At 52.0% G+C, this 16,122-nt stretch overlaps 1 protein-coding gene across 2 annotated transcripts in view; it reads left to right on the forward strand.

The window, feature by feature from the left end:
* The first annotated feature begins 418 nt into the window (after positions 1–418).
* The window catches only part of LOC101989345 (twinfilin-2), a 20,785-nt gene continuing 5,081 nt past the window's right edge, over positions 419–16,122 (forward strand). Inside the window, exons 1-9 of one of the 2 annotated variants that reach the window (XM_013354222.2) lie at positions 419–581; positions 3,837–3,914; positions 8,659–8,837; positions 9,154–9,249; positions 9,625–9,729; positions 9,825–9,950; positions 10,837–10,987; positions 11,109–11,230; positions 11,584–12,205. In XM_013354222.2, the coding sequence (XP_013209676.1) occupies positions 557–581; positions 3,837–3,914; positions 8,659–8,837; positions 9,154–9,249; positions 9,625–9,729; positions 9,825–9,950; positions 10,837–10,987; positions 11,109–11,230; positions 11,584–11,754 (1,053 nt within the window). In that variant the 5' untranslated portion in view covers positions 419–556 and the 3' untranslated portion in view covers positions 11,755–12,205. Of the gene's footprint in view, positions 582–3,836; positions 3,915–8,658; positions 8,838–9,153; positions 9,250–9,624; positions 9,730–9,824; positions 9,951–10,836; positions 10,988–11,108; positions 11,231–11,583; positions 12,206–16,122 lie in introns of those variants that run through there. The other variant, XM_013354221.2, reaches the window with a different exon arrangement.

Genomic DNA, 16,122 nt, shown 5'->3' on the forward strand with positions numbered 1-16,122 from the left:
GTCCACCTGTGAAGAAAGGCCTGGGGACCAAGAGCCCCCTAAACACACACACACACACACACACACACACACACACACAACCACACAAGCGCATGCCCACCTATACTGAGAGCCCCTCACGTGTCACAAACTAGGGTACGCCTGGGTCGGCTCCCACTCTCAAACCTCCTCAGAGGCAAATACAGTCCCTCCCACGCCCAAGAGCGGATCCGCCCACAAGACTCCTGGAATTTGGCCGACCAGCGCCCGCCCACACACCCCTCCGGCACCCGCAGGCCCCTTCTGTGTCACCGAGAGGGTAGCAGCGAAGCACTCGGCCATCCGAACCCTGGCGGCCCGCTGCGCGCACGCGCGGCACTAGTGCCCGCCTCTGCCGGCCTCGCCCTCCGGGGGCGGGGCTCGCTGGGGGCGGGTCCTGCGGCACCGCCCGGGAAGCTGAGCGAAGCTGGGTGCTACCGCCACATCCTCCGGAGCTCTGGGTCCAGGCGAGCCGAGTCGAGCCGGGCCAGGACCAAGCGGAGCGGTCCGACGGCACGAGCGAGCCGAACGCTGAGCCATGGCGCACCAGACTGGCATCCATGGTGAGGGCAGATGGAGGGCGGACAGGGGGCCCAAGGGCTCTGCCGCGCCTGGTCTGCGCGCTTGGTCCCTTCATCCTCCTCTTCCTCGCACCCTCCAGGGAAGCTTCCTGTTCTCTTTTGCAGCCGCGAGTCACATCTTGGGGGAGTACAGACTGCTGTACGTGGCCGGGAGTGGGTGCACATGGGTGCACACAGCAAGGGTGGAAGTATCTTGTGTACTCATCTGGGGGCGGATGTGCCTATATGTACCCATCTGGGTATTTTTGTTCTTTTTTGAAGGTGGGGTGTACCCGGATGTGCACATCTGGAAAAGTGCACACGCATGTGCACATGTCCTCTGTATACAGTCCTGTGTGTGCACATCTGGATGCGAGTTGGTTATGTCGACCCAGGCTCCTTCGTGTACATGCACTAGTAGCTGGTTTTGGACACTGTAGGTGGCATGGACCATCTCAGACATGTTTCCTGGCAGCATGCACACATCTATGGGTGTCTGCATGTGTACACAGTTCAGGCACATCTAAGTGTGTGTGTGCTACTGTGGATGCTTGTCCCGGTGTCTTATGACCATGGACTTGGGTATATGTGTGGAGAGAGTATCCTGACTTTTACTCCTTCCAGGACCCCCATACTCTTGCACCAGGCTGGACAAAAGCTGGCATAGAGCCCTCCTTCTTAAGTAGAATGGGGAGAGTTGCACATCTGACCTTGGCCTCTGACTTCTTCCATTTTCCACTGTGATCTGCTCCAGCCAGGACTGCAATAGTCCCAACTTCAAGCTGAAAGCAGGGAAAGAGGGACAGGAGTTAGGCTTTCTAGGAGTGCTCCTGCCTCCAACCTCATCTACAGGAAGTGTCTACAGCCCAGAGTGTCACACCCACAGTTCCTCTCCAGGCTCCCAGTTTCCTCCTTAGATAAACTGAGACAGAAGCAATAGCTGGAAGGCAGGTGTTTCGGCCCAGCCTGGTCTCACTGTCCCCATCTGTTACTGGCTTGGGAGGATTACTTCCCTGGCCAGTAGGAAGGCCAGGCTGCTTGCCTAGACAGCTTGTTGGTTTGGCCACCAGCCACTCCTGTCACCACATCATGATCCCCTGCCCAGGGCTACCACCATCGACCTGCCTGACCGCCTGAATCCCTGCTTGCGGTTGTGGCCACTTGGTGGATGGATAGTCCTCAGAGGCTTTCCCCTTGGCTCCGCCTCATCCCCAGCCTGCTTGTCCTGAGCCTGGCAGGACCTAGATCGGGCCCTGGCCTCCCTCAGGTGAGCCAACTTCTCCTGGAGATGGAGGGTCAGGTTTCCTGAGTCAGCCTCAAAGTGGGAAACTGTCAGGGGAGAAACCACTGCTTGGCCTGCCCCTTCCTTCCTCTTTGTCTGGTCTGAACTGCTGCCTCCAGCTGGGAGGAGGTGCTAAGAACTTAGTGCCCACGGGCACTGCTGACAGACCCTGTGGTGGACACTGCCCTATTCCTTCATTCCCCATGCTGGGAGACAGGCCTGCTTAGGGGAGCTTCCCACTGTCCCGCCTATGAGGGTATACACCTTCCTTTTTGGAGCCTGCTGGAGATAGCAAGAAAGACCACCCTGGAAGTTCAGATGCCAGCCTTGGTCTGGCCATAGAAGTAGGCCTGGTGACCTCAGAGTGGGCCCCGGAGAAGGGCTGTAACCTGAAGCTTGCTGGAGTTGGAGGTGGGCAAGGTGAGGGTGGGGAGGCATGAATCTTTGATGACGAGGCTCAGGTATCCCAGAGCTGGCCTCTAGATTATTGATGGTGACTGGGGAGGCGATGGGGTGGGGTAGGAAGGGATGTCACTGTCCCTGCTGGCTTTCAAGTTCTCACTGGTAACAGTAGAAGGGGTTTGTCAGCCTCTCCCTCTGGGGAGCTTCCTGGCCTCTCTCTCAAGGTCTAGGCAGGTAGGCGAAGTGATAAAACACAGCCACCCTTAGATCAAAAAAATAATTATTAGCAGAAGTCCCGTTCCTTAGCACCTTCTCCCATGGACCAACCTTTGAGTCTGAGGGAATTAACTCTGTTTTATAGATGAGGTTGAGGTTCAGAGAGGTCAGAGGTCACACAATTAAGCGGAAGCTGGGGCCCCAAAGATTATGTTTAAAACCTCAAGCGTCTGCTGATGGTTACTGCTGTCCATGCCCAGCGGGGCTGTGTTCCTTGTTACAGTACCAAGCCATGTTTCTCTGTCCCCAGGACTTTTAGGTCCTGATAGGCTACACAGTGACCTTCATGGGTCTACAGCCCGAGGTTGCAGGGAAAAGGGGAGCACCTGAGGACATGACTGAGAGTTTGTTTACCTAAAGCCCCTCCACCCGCCCCTAAGCTGCCCATCAGCTGCCCAAGCCAAGGCCTATAAATATTCTGTGACCTCAGTTCTCCAGCTGTGTTTCTGCCTGGGTTCTTCTGACCCCAGCAGCCCCAAGGTCACACTCACCCAGAGACCCAAGCAGGTCCCTTACACACTTGGACTGTGGTTTTCCCTCTCTGCTACCAAGAGTGGAGTTGAGGTGATTCGTGATCCTCTAACAGTGACTGTGGTCCTCACCTCAGCACTGTGTCCTTGGTCATTAATGACCTTCCAGCTCTGCCCCCCGCCCAGTTTCCAGGCTCCACTCCTCCTCCAGGAAGCCTTTCTTACTGCCTGGGAGCTGAGGCTTCATTGCCCCTCAATAGAATTATGTTGGGGCAGGTGGGCCCCTCTTTTGGTACAAACTGGCTGGGAGCTTGGACTGCAAGTGCATTCTTGTGTCGTGCACACCTTTGTCTGTATGTTTGTCTGTCTTGCCAGTTCACATGGTGTAGACACACTGCAGCTGTGTCTGTTGCCTGTGTGTGTGTGTGTGTGAGTCTCTAAATGAGTGTGTCCACTTACAATGACCAGCTGAGTGGGTGCCCATCCACTGCTGGACCATCCTATTGCCAGGGGACAAGTGGGTGCCCTTCGTTCTGGCCAGCTTGACTTGTCTTTGAACCTGCTCCATCTTCATGCAGACGGTCCCATTCCTGCCTGCCCTGTCATCAGAGCTGTCCCAGCCAGCAGGCCATCTGCCTACCACTCCTACTAGCTAAATTTGGGAGCGTGTGCTCAGTGGCTGTCTCGGGTTCCCAGTCACATGGGGAACCATATTTAACCCACTTCCCAGCCTAGCCCTCAGACCCCTCGGGGACAGCAGCAGACCCAAACTCATCCCTATCCACTCTGCCTGCTCACCAACAGCAACTATGTTCCTTGTGCTTGTAGCCACTGAAGAGCTAAAGGAATTCTTTGCCAAGGCCCGGGCTGGCTCTGTCCGACTCATCAAAGTCATCATTGAGGACGGTGAGTGTCCCCCACAGGCTGGGGCGTGGCATGGAGGCTGAACCCAGTTGCTTCTGGGGATGGGAACAATGGGTATTAGCTTCCAGCCCCCTTTAGACCTCATTTCTCCATCTGAGAACGGAATGGGGCCATTCACAGAGAAGCCTCAGGAGTGTCCTCCAGGTGGGGATGGTGGCCACTCTGGTGGAGAGCCCTGTCCTGTGGTCGTGTCCAGCCCCAGTACCTAGAGGCTGTGAGATGGGCCTTGTTGGGGTACTGAGCTAGGTAGGTGGCAGGGGCCCAGTGAATATGTATGAATGTATGTTGTTTGCATGTGTGTGTGTATGTGTGTGTGTGTGTGTGTGTGTGTGTGTGTGTGTTTGTGTGTGTGCGCGCTTGTGTGTGTGTATGGTCAGCAGAGTGGACCTGGCTTGGCTGCTGGCTACGGGAGAACTAAGATGCCGAGGGCCTTCCCCAGAATGAGAAGAAAGAACTTACATCTTGCCATTCTGAAAACAGGATAGAGTAACTCTGTCCTTGAGCTGACCGTGGGACCCAGGGTTCTTAAGAGCCAGTTCTAGGGGTATAAGGGTGTGAGACTTGAGTCAAGGCCTGAAGCAGACATATCCAAGAAGGCAGAGTATCCGTCTGAGGCTGGAATAGGGGTGGGGAGACAAGAAGTCCCTCTCTCTTCTGTGCCAAGCGACTGCCTCAGCAGGGAGGGATTACATTCTAGGAGTAGGTGTGGGGTCTTTCTGGCATCCTCAGTAGGCAAGCTGTCATGAGCCTTTTGACGCCAGGCACCCTGAATGAGCCTAGTGTCCCATTCCCTTTAGCAAGGGCCTGCCAGACCCAGAATTCATCTCGGGCTTTAGGACCACAGCTAGGCTGGGCTTTGTCCAGAAAGATGCCCTCAGAGGCTTCTGGGCAGGGGTCATTAGGTAGGTGGTGAGTGGAGGCCTCCTGGGCTTCCCACCCTTAAAGAGACAGTTGAGCTGGGTGGTGGTGGTGCATGCCTTGAATCTCAGCACTCGGGAGGCAGGGGCAGGCCCATCTCTGTAAGTTCGAGGTCAGCCTGGTCTACAAGAGCTAGTTTCAGGACAGGCTCCAAAGCTACAGAGAAACCTTGTCTTGAAAAACCAAAACAACAACAACAACAAAACAAAAGCAAACACAAAAGAGACAGTTGAGCTCATTGACCCCATTTTCAGCCCTGTCCCTTAACCTCCCAGGGAAGATGTCATTTGTAGCTGTCACCCATAAGCATAAGAATCTCTAGGTAGATTATTAAACCCTAATTCTGCATTCCAAGTGTTGGGGTACCTGGGAATGCCTGGGGTAGGGAGTAGGGGTTTATATTTCTAGTTGAGTGTGGTTGGAGCACACTACGGTTTGGGTTTTTCTACGGTTTGGGGTTTTTTGTTTGGTTTTTGTGGGGGGGTTGTTTTTCGTTTTTGTCCAATACAGAGTTTCTCTGTGTTGCCTTGGATGTCCTGGAACTCCCTCTCTGTAGATCAGTCTGTCCTTGAACTCACAGAAATACACCTGCCTCTGCCTTCTGGGTACTGGAATTAAAAGTGTGTGCCACTATCCCAGTTCTTTGTTTAAACAAAACAACAACAAAAACCTGTCTGTGCCTGTGTATGCAGTGCCCATGGAAGCCAGAAGAGGGCGTCAGATCTGTTGGTACTGGGGTCACAGGCAGTTGTGAGCAGCTGACGTGGGTTCTGGGAATCAAAGGCAGGTCCTCTGAAAGGAAGAACAGCCATGCTTTCAGCTGAACTATCTCTCCAGCCCCAAATCACACTTGCTACGCAAAATTCCTGGTATAATGATGGGATATGCCTATAATCCCAGCACTTAAGAGGCTGAGACTGGAGGATCTCAAGTTTGAAGCCAGCCTAGACTATATTGACTTGTCTCCAAATAGAAAAAGGAAGCCACGGGAGGTAGAGGTGGGAGAATCAAGAGTTCAAAGTCATTCTTGGCTATATAGTGAGTTGGAAGCCAGCCTGAGCTACATGAGCCCTGGTCCAAAAATATCAAAATAATAGTAATAATAAAATTCTGGTTTATTTTTTAATTTACATTTAGTGTGCATGAGCATGCATATGTGTGTGCATGTGTGCATGCGTGCATGTGTGTAGATCGGAGAACTTTGACCATGTAGATCCCTGGAATTGAACTTAGGTCATCAAGCTTGGTGGTAAGTACCTTTACCCTTTGAGTTATCTCATTCTGTCTAAACATTCCGTCTTAGAAATGTCAGAACTTGGGGCTAGAGAGATGGCTCAGCAGTTAAGAGCCTTGTCTGCTCTTCAAAAGGTCCTGAGTTCAATTCCCAGCAACCACATGGTGGCTCACAACCATCTGTAATGAGGTCTGATGCCCTCTTCTGGCCTGCAGGCATACACACAGACATAACATTGTATACATAATAAATAAAAAAAAAAATGTCAGAACTGCCTAGAGAGATGGTTCAGCAGTTATGAGCACGCATTGCCCTTGCTGAAGAACCAGATTTGATTCCCAACATTGACATGGTGGTTCACAACCATCTGTAACTTCAGTTCCAGGGGATCAAACACCTTCTTCTGACCTCCATGGGTACCAGCCACATACATGGTGCACATACATAAATCTAAGTAAAACACTCATGAAATAAATAAAAACTTAAAAAATATGACCAACAAACTAAACAATACTGACTGTGTTTGGTCCTCTTCCCCAACCTCACAGGGGATAGTTCCTTTCTTTCTTTCTTTCTTTCTTTCTTTCTTTCTTTCTTTCTTTCTTCCTTTCTTTCTTTCTTTCTTTCTTCCTTTCTTCCTTTCTTTCTTTCTTTCTTTTCTTATTTATTATGTATATAGTGTTCTGCCTGCATTTATACCTGCACACCAGTAGAGGGCACAAGATCTCATTACAAATGGTTGTGAGCCACCATGTGGTTGCTGGAATTGAACTCAGAACTTCTGGAAGAGCAGCCAGTGCTCTTAACCTCTGAGACATCTCTCCAGTCCTCTTTTTTTTTTGGCAGGGGTGGGGTGTTACAATATTTCTCTGTGTTGTCCTGGCTGTCCTGGAATCGACTCATGGCATCGAACTCATGGAGATCCGCCTGCCTCTGCCTCCTGAGTGCTGGGATTAAAGGCGTGCGCCACCATTGCCCAGCTTTAACTGCTAACTTTCAACCCTAATTCCCTTCTGAGTTCTGGGTAGTAGGCAAGGAAGCCAGGACCTCAAGAGCTGGTTAGACTGGTGGCCTCACATATTAGATTCTCAGGCAGATGGATTCTTGACCCTATCCAAAACACCTGGTGGGATCTAGTGAAGTGCTGGCATAGCCAGCTAGGGTCACCCATGGCCAGCTAGGGTCACCCGTGGCCAGCTAGGGTCACCCGTGGCCCAGCTAGGGTCACCCGTGGACAGCTAGGGTCACCCGTGGCCCAGCTAGGATCACCCGTGGCCCAGCTAGGATCACCCGTGGCCCAGCTAGGGTCACCATTTTGCCCAGTTCTTCCTCTGGGTTGGCATGTGTGACCAAGTATATGAATGGTATCTGAATGAGGTCTCAGCCTGAAACTATGATTGGATAACCTACTTGGCCAGAAAGGTGGTAGGTCTGTCAGGTCCAGGCTGGCCAGCAAAGATGGCTCAGTGGGTAAAATTATTTGCTGCTCCACGACCTGAGTTCAGTCCCTGGAACTTACAGTGGACTGAGTTCTGAAAGTTGTCTTCTGACTTCTACATGCACACTGTGAGATGCACACACCCATACACATAGATGTCATACACACACACACACACACACACTAATAATAATAGTAATAGCCAGGTGGTGGTGGCTATTTAATCCCAGCACTCTGGAGGCAGAGGCAGGCATATCTCCATGAGTTCGAGGTCAGCCTGGTCTACAAGAGGCAGTTCGAGGACAGGCTCCAAAGCTACAGAAAAACCCTGTCTCAAAAAAAATAGTAATGATAAATAAAAAATAATAAGTTGGTTGTTAGATAAACTGGGTGACATATTTCTGTAATCCCAGCACTTGGAAAGCTGAGGCAGGAGGATTGGACGTTGAAGGCTAGCCTGGGCTGTATAGCAAGATTTTTGTATCAAAAACAACCACAAGCAGAAGCTGGGCATGATGATGCACATATGTAATCCCAAGCCTTCAAGAGGCTGATGACCGCTGCAGGAGGATCATGAGTTCAGGGTCAAATGGGGCTACGTAATGAAACCCTATCTTAAAAAAATAGTTGGCTGCTATTTGTTTTTACTTTGAGGGAGAGGGCTGAAGCTAGGCGTGGTAGCCTCTCCCCTGTCACACTGTCCTAAGATGGGCATATCAGAGCCAGGGGCTGAGGGATTTGAGAGCAAAAAGTCGAACACAGTTAAGAATGCACTGAGCAGCGCCCAGTGTAGGAGTGCCATGAGGGGACTGCACTGTTGCTGGCAGTGGGTATAAGCACTGTTCCTTTTGTGTTTGTGTGTGCACAAATACATGAGTGTACATGAATACAAGCAAGTGTGGGGTGTGTGCAAAGGAAGCCCCCTGCAGCTGGTATGTGTGGCTTCCTTCATTCGCTCATATTTATCACTCACAATTCAACTTCCTACTTTGGAGATTTGAGGGCTCAGGGGAAAGTGGGGTGGAGTGGCCAGCAGGTCTGAGAAGGCTCAGGAAGCTACATCCAGAGGTCAGAGGTCCACAGGCGGAGGGGGAGGTGGGATGCGCCGCTTTGGCTCACCCGGCCTCTGCCCCCAGAGCAGCTCGTGCTGGGTGCCTCGCAGGAGCCAGTGGGACGCTGGGACCAAGACTACGACAGGGCTGTGCTGCCACTGCTAGATGCCCAGGAGCCGTGCTACCTCCTCTTCCGCCTTGACTCTCAGAATGCCCAGGGTTTCGAGTGGCTCTTCCTGGCCTGGTCACCTGATAATTCTCCTGTGAGTACTAGGCACCGTTGCCCATCTCCCTGCTTGGGGCCAGTGGGAAGAGGGGAGAACAGATGAGAAACTGGCCTAAGGAGGCTAAGGGAAGGAATGTTAGGGGCTGCCTTAACTCATCAGGGCTGATTGAGCTGGGTGGAGGCGCCCCCTGCTGGCGAAAGCTGCCTGATTCAGCTTTACTGCGCCCCTGCTGGGCATATGTGCTCAGTGAGATGACCTGATTCCTAGCCCTGCCTCCCTCTTCTGGGGCTCCAGCTAGCTCCTAGAGAGGCAGCTTGTTGGCCCAAGGGCCTTAGAGTTTGCCCCATCTCAGGTGCGGCTGAAGATGTTGTATGCAGCCACGCGAGCCACAGTGAAGAAGGAGTTTGGAGGCGGCCACATCAAGGATGAACTCTTCGGGACAGTAAAGGTTAGTCGACCAAGCCAGAATGCAGGATGGGGACCAGAGGGTGAGGCACAGGGTGAAAAACATGAGGACTGGGAGCTGGGATGCACCATGGTTGATACAGTGTTTGCCTAGCGTGCATTAAACCTGAGGTTTGATTCCCAGCTCTCAGGAAGTGGCGACAAGAGGACCAGAAGTCCAAGGTCATTGTTGACTGTGTAGTGAGTTTGAGGCTAGCTTGGGTGCTACCTAAGATGCTGTCTCAAATAAAAGAAACGGAAAGATGAGGAGTCTGGGAGCTGCAGGCAGAGATGCACAGCGGGCTTCTGCCTGCCTACCTGCCTACCTGCCTACCTGCCTACCTGGGGTGTCCATTTATACCTCTGAGCCTCCCCACAGGACGACCTCTCCTTGGCTGGGTACCAGAAGCACCTGTCATCCTGTGCCGCACCTGCCCCACTGACATCGGCTGAGAGAGAGCTCCAGCAGATCCGCATCAACGAGGTGGGTGCGCAGTAGGGTGTGTGCTGGGGGTTGCTAAACGTGGTAAGCTGCGGGTGTGGATAGTAAAGCCTCTCTTCATGGTCGCCCCCCTCCAGGTGAAAACCGAGATTAGTGTGGAAAGCAAGCACCAGACCCTGCAGGGCCTGGCCTTCCCCCTTCAGCCCGAGGCCCAGCGGGCACTCCAGCAACTCAAGCAGAAGATAGTCAACTATATCCAACTGGTAAGCACACACAGGCCTGGCACTGTGGGCTTCTCCTGTTCCTGCTGTTCCTGCCTGCGTGTTGCACAGCCGCAGCCCCATCTCCTGAACTGCTCTGCTAGTCCGTGTTGTTCTTAGACTGAGCATGCAGCTCAGTTGGTGCAGTGCGTGCCCAGCACACACCAGGCTCTCATCCTCAGCAGCAGCACATCGAACTGCAGAACACACACCTGCAGCCTCAGCCCTCAGGAGGCAGAGGCAGGAGCACCAGACTGGCTCTAGGGCACCCTTGGCTACATAGTGAGTTCGAGGTCAACCTAATCACATGAGACCCTGTTTCAATCTTTTTCTTTTTTTAATTTAAAAAAAAAGAAGAAGAAAAAGAACATACTGTTTTCCTCTCCTCTCTCTGCCCCCAAGTCCTGGCCACACAGGCACCCTATAAACATGTGGCCGTGCACACCTTCACAGTATATAGACACCTATGAGTTTATGCTGGCCCTCAGGCCTGACCCTTGTCCTATACCAGAGTTTCTCTGGAACTTCCTTGACCACCTCTTTCCCAGGACTCTGCCTCCTCTGCCCAGTCAGAATGGCTCTCCCCTACAGACACTTTCTGGGGCTTTGCCTCTGAGGATGGAGCCATTGCAAGGCCTTGCTGAGATCGAGGTCTTCCTTGTCACCCCAGACGAATCTCGGTGGGAGCTTCTTCCCCAGCTGAACCTTCAAAGGGGCAGAGTTGGGGCCAGGCCTGGAAGGTCTCTTTAGAATAACCCCTGCCGCCTGAGGTCCAGCCTTGGGAAGGGGACCCCAGGGAGAAGGACCCTCCAAACACTCCTGCCTGCCTACCAATCCTGCTTCCTAATGGGTACAGCGATACCCTCATACCTCCCTGTCTCCTCCGCAGAAGCTGGACCTGGAACGGGAGACGATCGAGCTGGTACACACAGAGCCCACAAGTGTGGCCCAGCTGCCCTCCCGGGTTCCCCGAGATGCTGCCCGCTACCACTTCTTCCTGTACAAGCATACCCATGAGGGTGACTCCCTTGAATCTGTGGGTGAGTTGCTATGACAGGGACCTCAGTTCTGTGCTGGTCAAGAGCAGCAATGGCAAGCCACTGTTTGGGACTGCTATGGGGTACCCCAGCCTGTGTGGGCTCACCTCCTTGTCCCCTACAGTGTTCATCTACTCCATGCCGGGATACAAGTGCAGCATTAAGGAGCGCATGCTCTACTCCAGCTGCAAGAGCCGCCTCCTTGACTCTGTAGAGCAAGACTTCCAGCTGGAGATAGCGAAGAAGGTATAGCCTGTCCCCAGGGCCCATCACCCCACTCTCCACGGGGGACTCTGGAGTCCTAAGTCCATACAGGATGTATTGCTACAATATTGGATGGGTGGGGAGCCTAAGATCTGGGACAACCCAAGAACACACAAGCCCAAGCCTTGACCGCCTGGTCACTTCCTTTCCCTAGGTCTCGGGGGGCTGGGAGATGGTGACTCAGGCCAGCAGGGTGATAGCCCTACGTTATATACCTAGTGGTGACCTAAGAGAAGATCAGATCACTATCGGGGTGACCCTAGGAGTGAGACTTCTCAAGAGTGGTATGTTTTGGGACCTCAGCATAGTGATGGCTTCTGTCTTGATCCACACAGATCGAGATTGGTGATGGGGCAGAGCTGACGGCCGAGTTCCTCTACGACGAGGTGCACCCCAAGCAGCATGCCTTCAAGCAGGCCTTCGCCAAGCCCAAGGGCCCTGGGGGCAAGCGGGGTCATAAGCGCCTCATCCGGGGCCCCGGCGAGAACGGAGATGACGACAGCTAGGTGTCTGGACCGGGAACAGGGCCAGGCGTGTGGACTGCAGGGTTGCCACCCCACCACTTGCTCCTCCTTCCTCCCCAGCCTGGGCTCTAAGGAATCGCATCCTGTGGGGCAAAAGGGCAGGTGGCTGAGCGCATTTGCTACTTTTCAGAGCCATTGGACCGGCTCTTCGTGACCTTGCCCTGTGGCTGTCCCTTCCTCTCGTCTGTGTGCACAGGGTGGCTGGGGAGCCCTGCCTGGCTCTTTCAAGGGCATCTGAGTGGGGAGCCTGGCATGAACCTAGCCTCCAGATCTGATGCTATGGTCCCAACTCGGTCCAGAAGCCTTTGGCCACAGAGGGTGGGGACAGTTGGCAGGGGCCAGATGTCACAGGAAGGGATGGGTGAACGCTGTATTTTCTAAAGAATAAAATATTTTTAAATCAATATTGAGCCTCACCTTGTGACTTGGTGACTCACCTTTGTTGGCATAGCTGTCCTTTCCCTGTTTAGAAGGGGCTTGCTGGCCTGCCAGGGTGACGCCCGGGCACTCCTGACCGCGGGTATATGGGAGATGCATGAGTGTACTGCTGCAGCCCTTCCCATGAGGCTCACATGCTTCCATGAGGTTGTAGAGAACTGGGTGTGTTTCCTGTGGGTGCTGTGACAGGTTACCACAAACTTGGTGGCTTAAAAAAGAGGTAGTTTGAGCCCAGTCTGAGCAATATAGTAAAATGCTGTCTGAAAAAAAGGAAAGATTTTTTATTTATATATACATTTATATATACGGATATGGAGGCCAGACGAGGCTAACACCGTGGGGCCAGACAGCTGGCTTTGGGCACAGTTAGCCGTGTTCTCAGCTCTGAACTTGAAAAGCCAAATCCTGCTGCTCTGAGCTTCCGTGGACTTGTGCCTCGATCTGTAGTCAGATCTTTCCATCTTTAATTTTTCTTCTTGGGAGGCCTGGAGAAATGGCTCAGCAGTTAAAAGCACTGACTGCTCTTCCAGAGGACCCAAGTTCAATTCCCAGCACCCACATGGCAGCTCACAACTGTCTGAAAATCCAGTTCCAGGGGATCTGACACCTTCATACCAATGCACATAAAATAAAGATAAATAAATCATAACATTTAAAAAATTTTTCTTCTTAATATGTTAGTGTTTTGTTTTGAGACAGGGTCTTGCAGTATAAGGAATAAGACAGTGTTCCTACCTCAGCCACCCTAATGCTGGCATTACCAGCAAATATCACTGTACCTGGCTTTGTCTCTGTTTTGTTTTTTGAGACAGGGTTTCTCCATAGCTCTGGAGCCTATCTTGGAACTAGCTCTTGTAGACCAGGCTGGCCTTGAACTCACATAGTTCTACCTGCCTCTGTCTCCTAAATGCTGAGATTAAAGGTGTGCATCACCACCACTCGACTTTTGTCTCTATTTTATTCATTCGTTGGGTGGATTTATGAGACAGAATCTTGTAGCTCAGATTCTAATTGGACTTAATGATAAAGACCCAGAGTCAGATAATAGGGGTGAAAGCTGAAAGATTAGAGAAGCAGAGAAGCCAGTCACTAGAGTTCTTACCTCTCTGAATGCTCAGACCAAAGGAACGAGATCCTGTCTCTACGGACCCTCAGAATGAATCCTTGAGTTCCTGTCTCCTCCTACCTTATAATCCTCTCTGCCCAGCCATATCACTCCTGTCTCTACCTCCCTCGTGCTGGGATTAAAAGCATGGGATCCCAAGTGCTGGGATCAAGGGTGTGAGCTTTGTTTCTCTTTTAGGCTGAGTCACTCTCGTGTGGACCCTTGAACTCACAGGTGTCTGTCTGCCTCTGTCTCCCAGGTGCTGGGATTAAAGGCGTATGCCACCACTGCCTGGCCTCTATGGCTAACTAGTGACTTAGCTCTGCACTCTGATCTCCAGCAAGTTTTATTTGTTTGATCACAAACAAAATATCACCACAGAATCTTGTGTACCCTAGGCTGGCCTCAGAGTGGCTATGTAGCTGACGATGATCTTAAACCTCTATAGTCACCACCACTGTGCCTGGTTTACAGGGTATCAGGCATCAAATCCAAGGCCCTGTGAACACTAAGCGAGCAGTAAGCACTGTAGCTACAGCCACAGTCCCTGGGTCTACTTTCTAACACTCGCCCTCCTGGCTCCCTGTCCCCACTTCCCCTGACAGTAATGTAGGATTGGGGGAATTAGTGGATGGATCCCTAAGAAGGCACTGTTTTCTGAGACAGAATATTACTATGTAGTCCTGGCTAGCCTGGAGGTTTGCTATGTAAACCAGGCTGGCCTCAAAATCACAGAGATGCCCCTGAATGCTGGGATTAAAGGTGTGCACCACTACACCTGGCTCCTAAGAAGGCATTGTGGATCCCACCACCCTGGGTAAGGGCTCTCTGGCTGGGTTTTCACGGCACCGAGGCTATAACGGGCATTCTAGAGATGTGTATCTTGGCGTCTCCAGTCCTGTGTGTCCTTGTCAGCATCCCTGTGCCCCTCTTCAGCCTGCTTTACTCTTCCCAAGGAATGCAGGCTGGTGAGCGGAAGTGGACAACTGATGCTGTGGTCCACAAGGAGTCCCTTGGCCTCTAGGAAACTGCCCAAGTTTGATACTCAGCAGAGGTCATGGGTGAGTCTATGCCTCTGAAGAGTGGGTAGACACCGCCTGTCCCAGGAAAGACGGACGGAGAAACATTCAGCTGCTGAGTGACGCTGTCCTTTCTCCTGGCTCAGGGCATTGTCCCATTGCAGAGACCCTTTTCAACCCCTGCTAAAGCCCCTAGGATTATGGACAGAAAAGCTGGGACCCTGCAAAGTTCCGCGGGAGACTCAGTCCAAATACTGAGTTCTCAGGCAGGCAAGGAGATCATGCAGATGGCTCGCAAGCTGCCAAGCCAGCTAAGTCATTGATACCTTGGATCCTGCCTGCTATGAGATCCACTCTGATGAGGGTCTGGGTGGAGCCAGGAGACTAACATAGAACCCTGCCCCTTTTGGAAGAATGGCCATTCCTTCATTCTCTCATTCATTCATTTATCCAAACTTCACTCAAGAGATACCCCGACCACCAAAGCTGAATGCCAAGGACAGGACATAGCTTCGTCAGATACTGAGCAGTGCCGCAGACACAGATGGGATAAACATTATACAAAAAGAAAACCAGCAGGCCACAATGCTCCCGAGAGCCAGACCTGGCAGGTTTACTTATTTCTGTCTGTATTTCTTTGGAGTCAGTGTCTCACTATGTAGCCCAAGCAGGCCCTCTGGTGCCAGAAGAATGGGTGTGGAGCTGAGCTGAGAGGCTCACAAGAGGCCGGGGAAGTCCCCAAGGTTAGAGAAGATGATATGAGCAGTGTGTAATGGCAGGAGGCGAACTGGACCATGTATCCAGGCAGAGGGAAGAGAATGTTCAAAGGCCACGAAGCTAGCAAGTGCACAGCTGTATCCGAACAACAAAAAGCCATTGTGGCCGTCAGCAGATGAGGGGGAAAATGGAAGGACAGGGAGCGTAGGATCTTGGCTCCTCTTTGGACAGTGACTAGTGCTCCAGACAGTTAAGGAGGATCTGGGCAGAGGTGGGACCCAGAATGAAAGTTTTGAACAGAGGAGCTGGAGAGGTTGCTCAGCAGTTAAGAGCACTGGTTGCTTTTCCAGAGGATCTGGGTTCAGTTCCCAGCACCCACATGGGAGCTCACAGCTGTGTGCAGTGCCAGTTGCAGGAGATCTGACATGCTCTTTTGACCTCCTCAGACACTAGGCTTGCAAGTGGTCCACAGACACACATGCAGGCAACACATACATGTGTATGCATGCACAGACATATACTATGCACATATATACTATACACATAGATACACTATATATGTATGTGCATGTATATATTATATATAATTATATACATTATATGTGTGTATGTAGGTATGTATATGGAGAGAGAGAGAGAGAGAGAGAGAGAGAGAGAGAGAGAGAGAGAGAGAGCGGTTTGAACAGGTCTTTCCGGGGGCTCATTGTGAATAGGCTGCAGGGGATGGGAGCAGGACCAGGATGATGTTAGAGATGCTGTCAGCTCAGGCAGGCAGATAGATAGGCAGGTTGTGAGCAGTGGGCAGCTTCTAAAGGGACGCTTTCAGGGCATAAGGTTTCTCCAGGTTTCCTAGACTTAAAAAATCCGAGTCCCAGTCACCCAGGCCAAAGGAGAGTGTACGGAGTTGGGTAGTCAGTGCTGGGGAGCACTTTCTTCCAAGGGAGGTGGACCATTCCGTCCTTCAGGAAAGCTCCTTACAGCTCAGGATGGAGACAACCGAAAAGCTTCGGGAAGTCCCTGATAGTGAGGCCCTCAGACTGTTGAGAGGAACTCTCAGATGAGAAGTGGGGG

Source organism: Microtus ochrogaster, unplaced genomic scaffold (assembly GCF_000317375.1).
Source record: "Microtus ochrogaster isolate Prairie Vole_2 unplaced genomic scaffold, MicOch1.0 UNK33, whole genome shotgun sequence".
NCBI lineage: Eukaryota > Metazoa > Chordata > Mammalia > Rodentia > Cricetidae > Microtus > Microtus ochrogaster.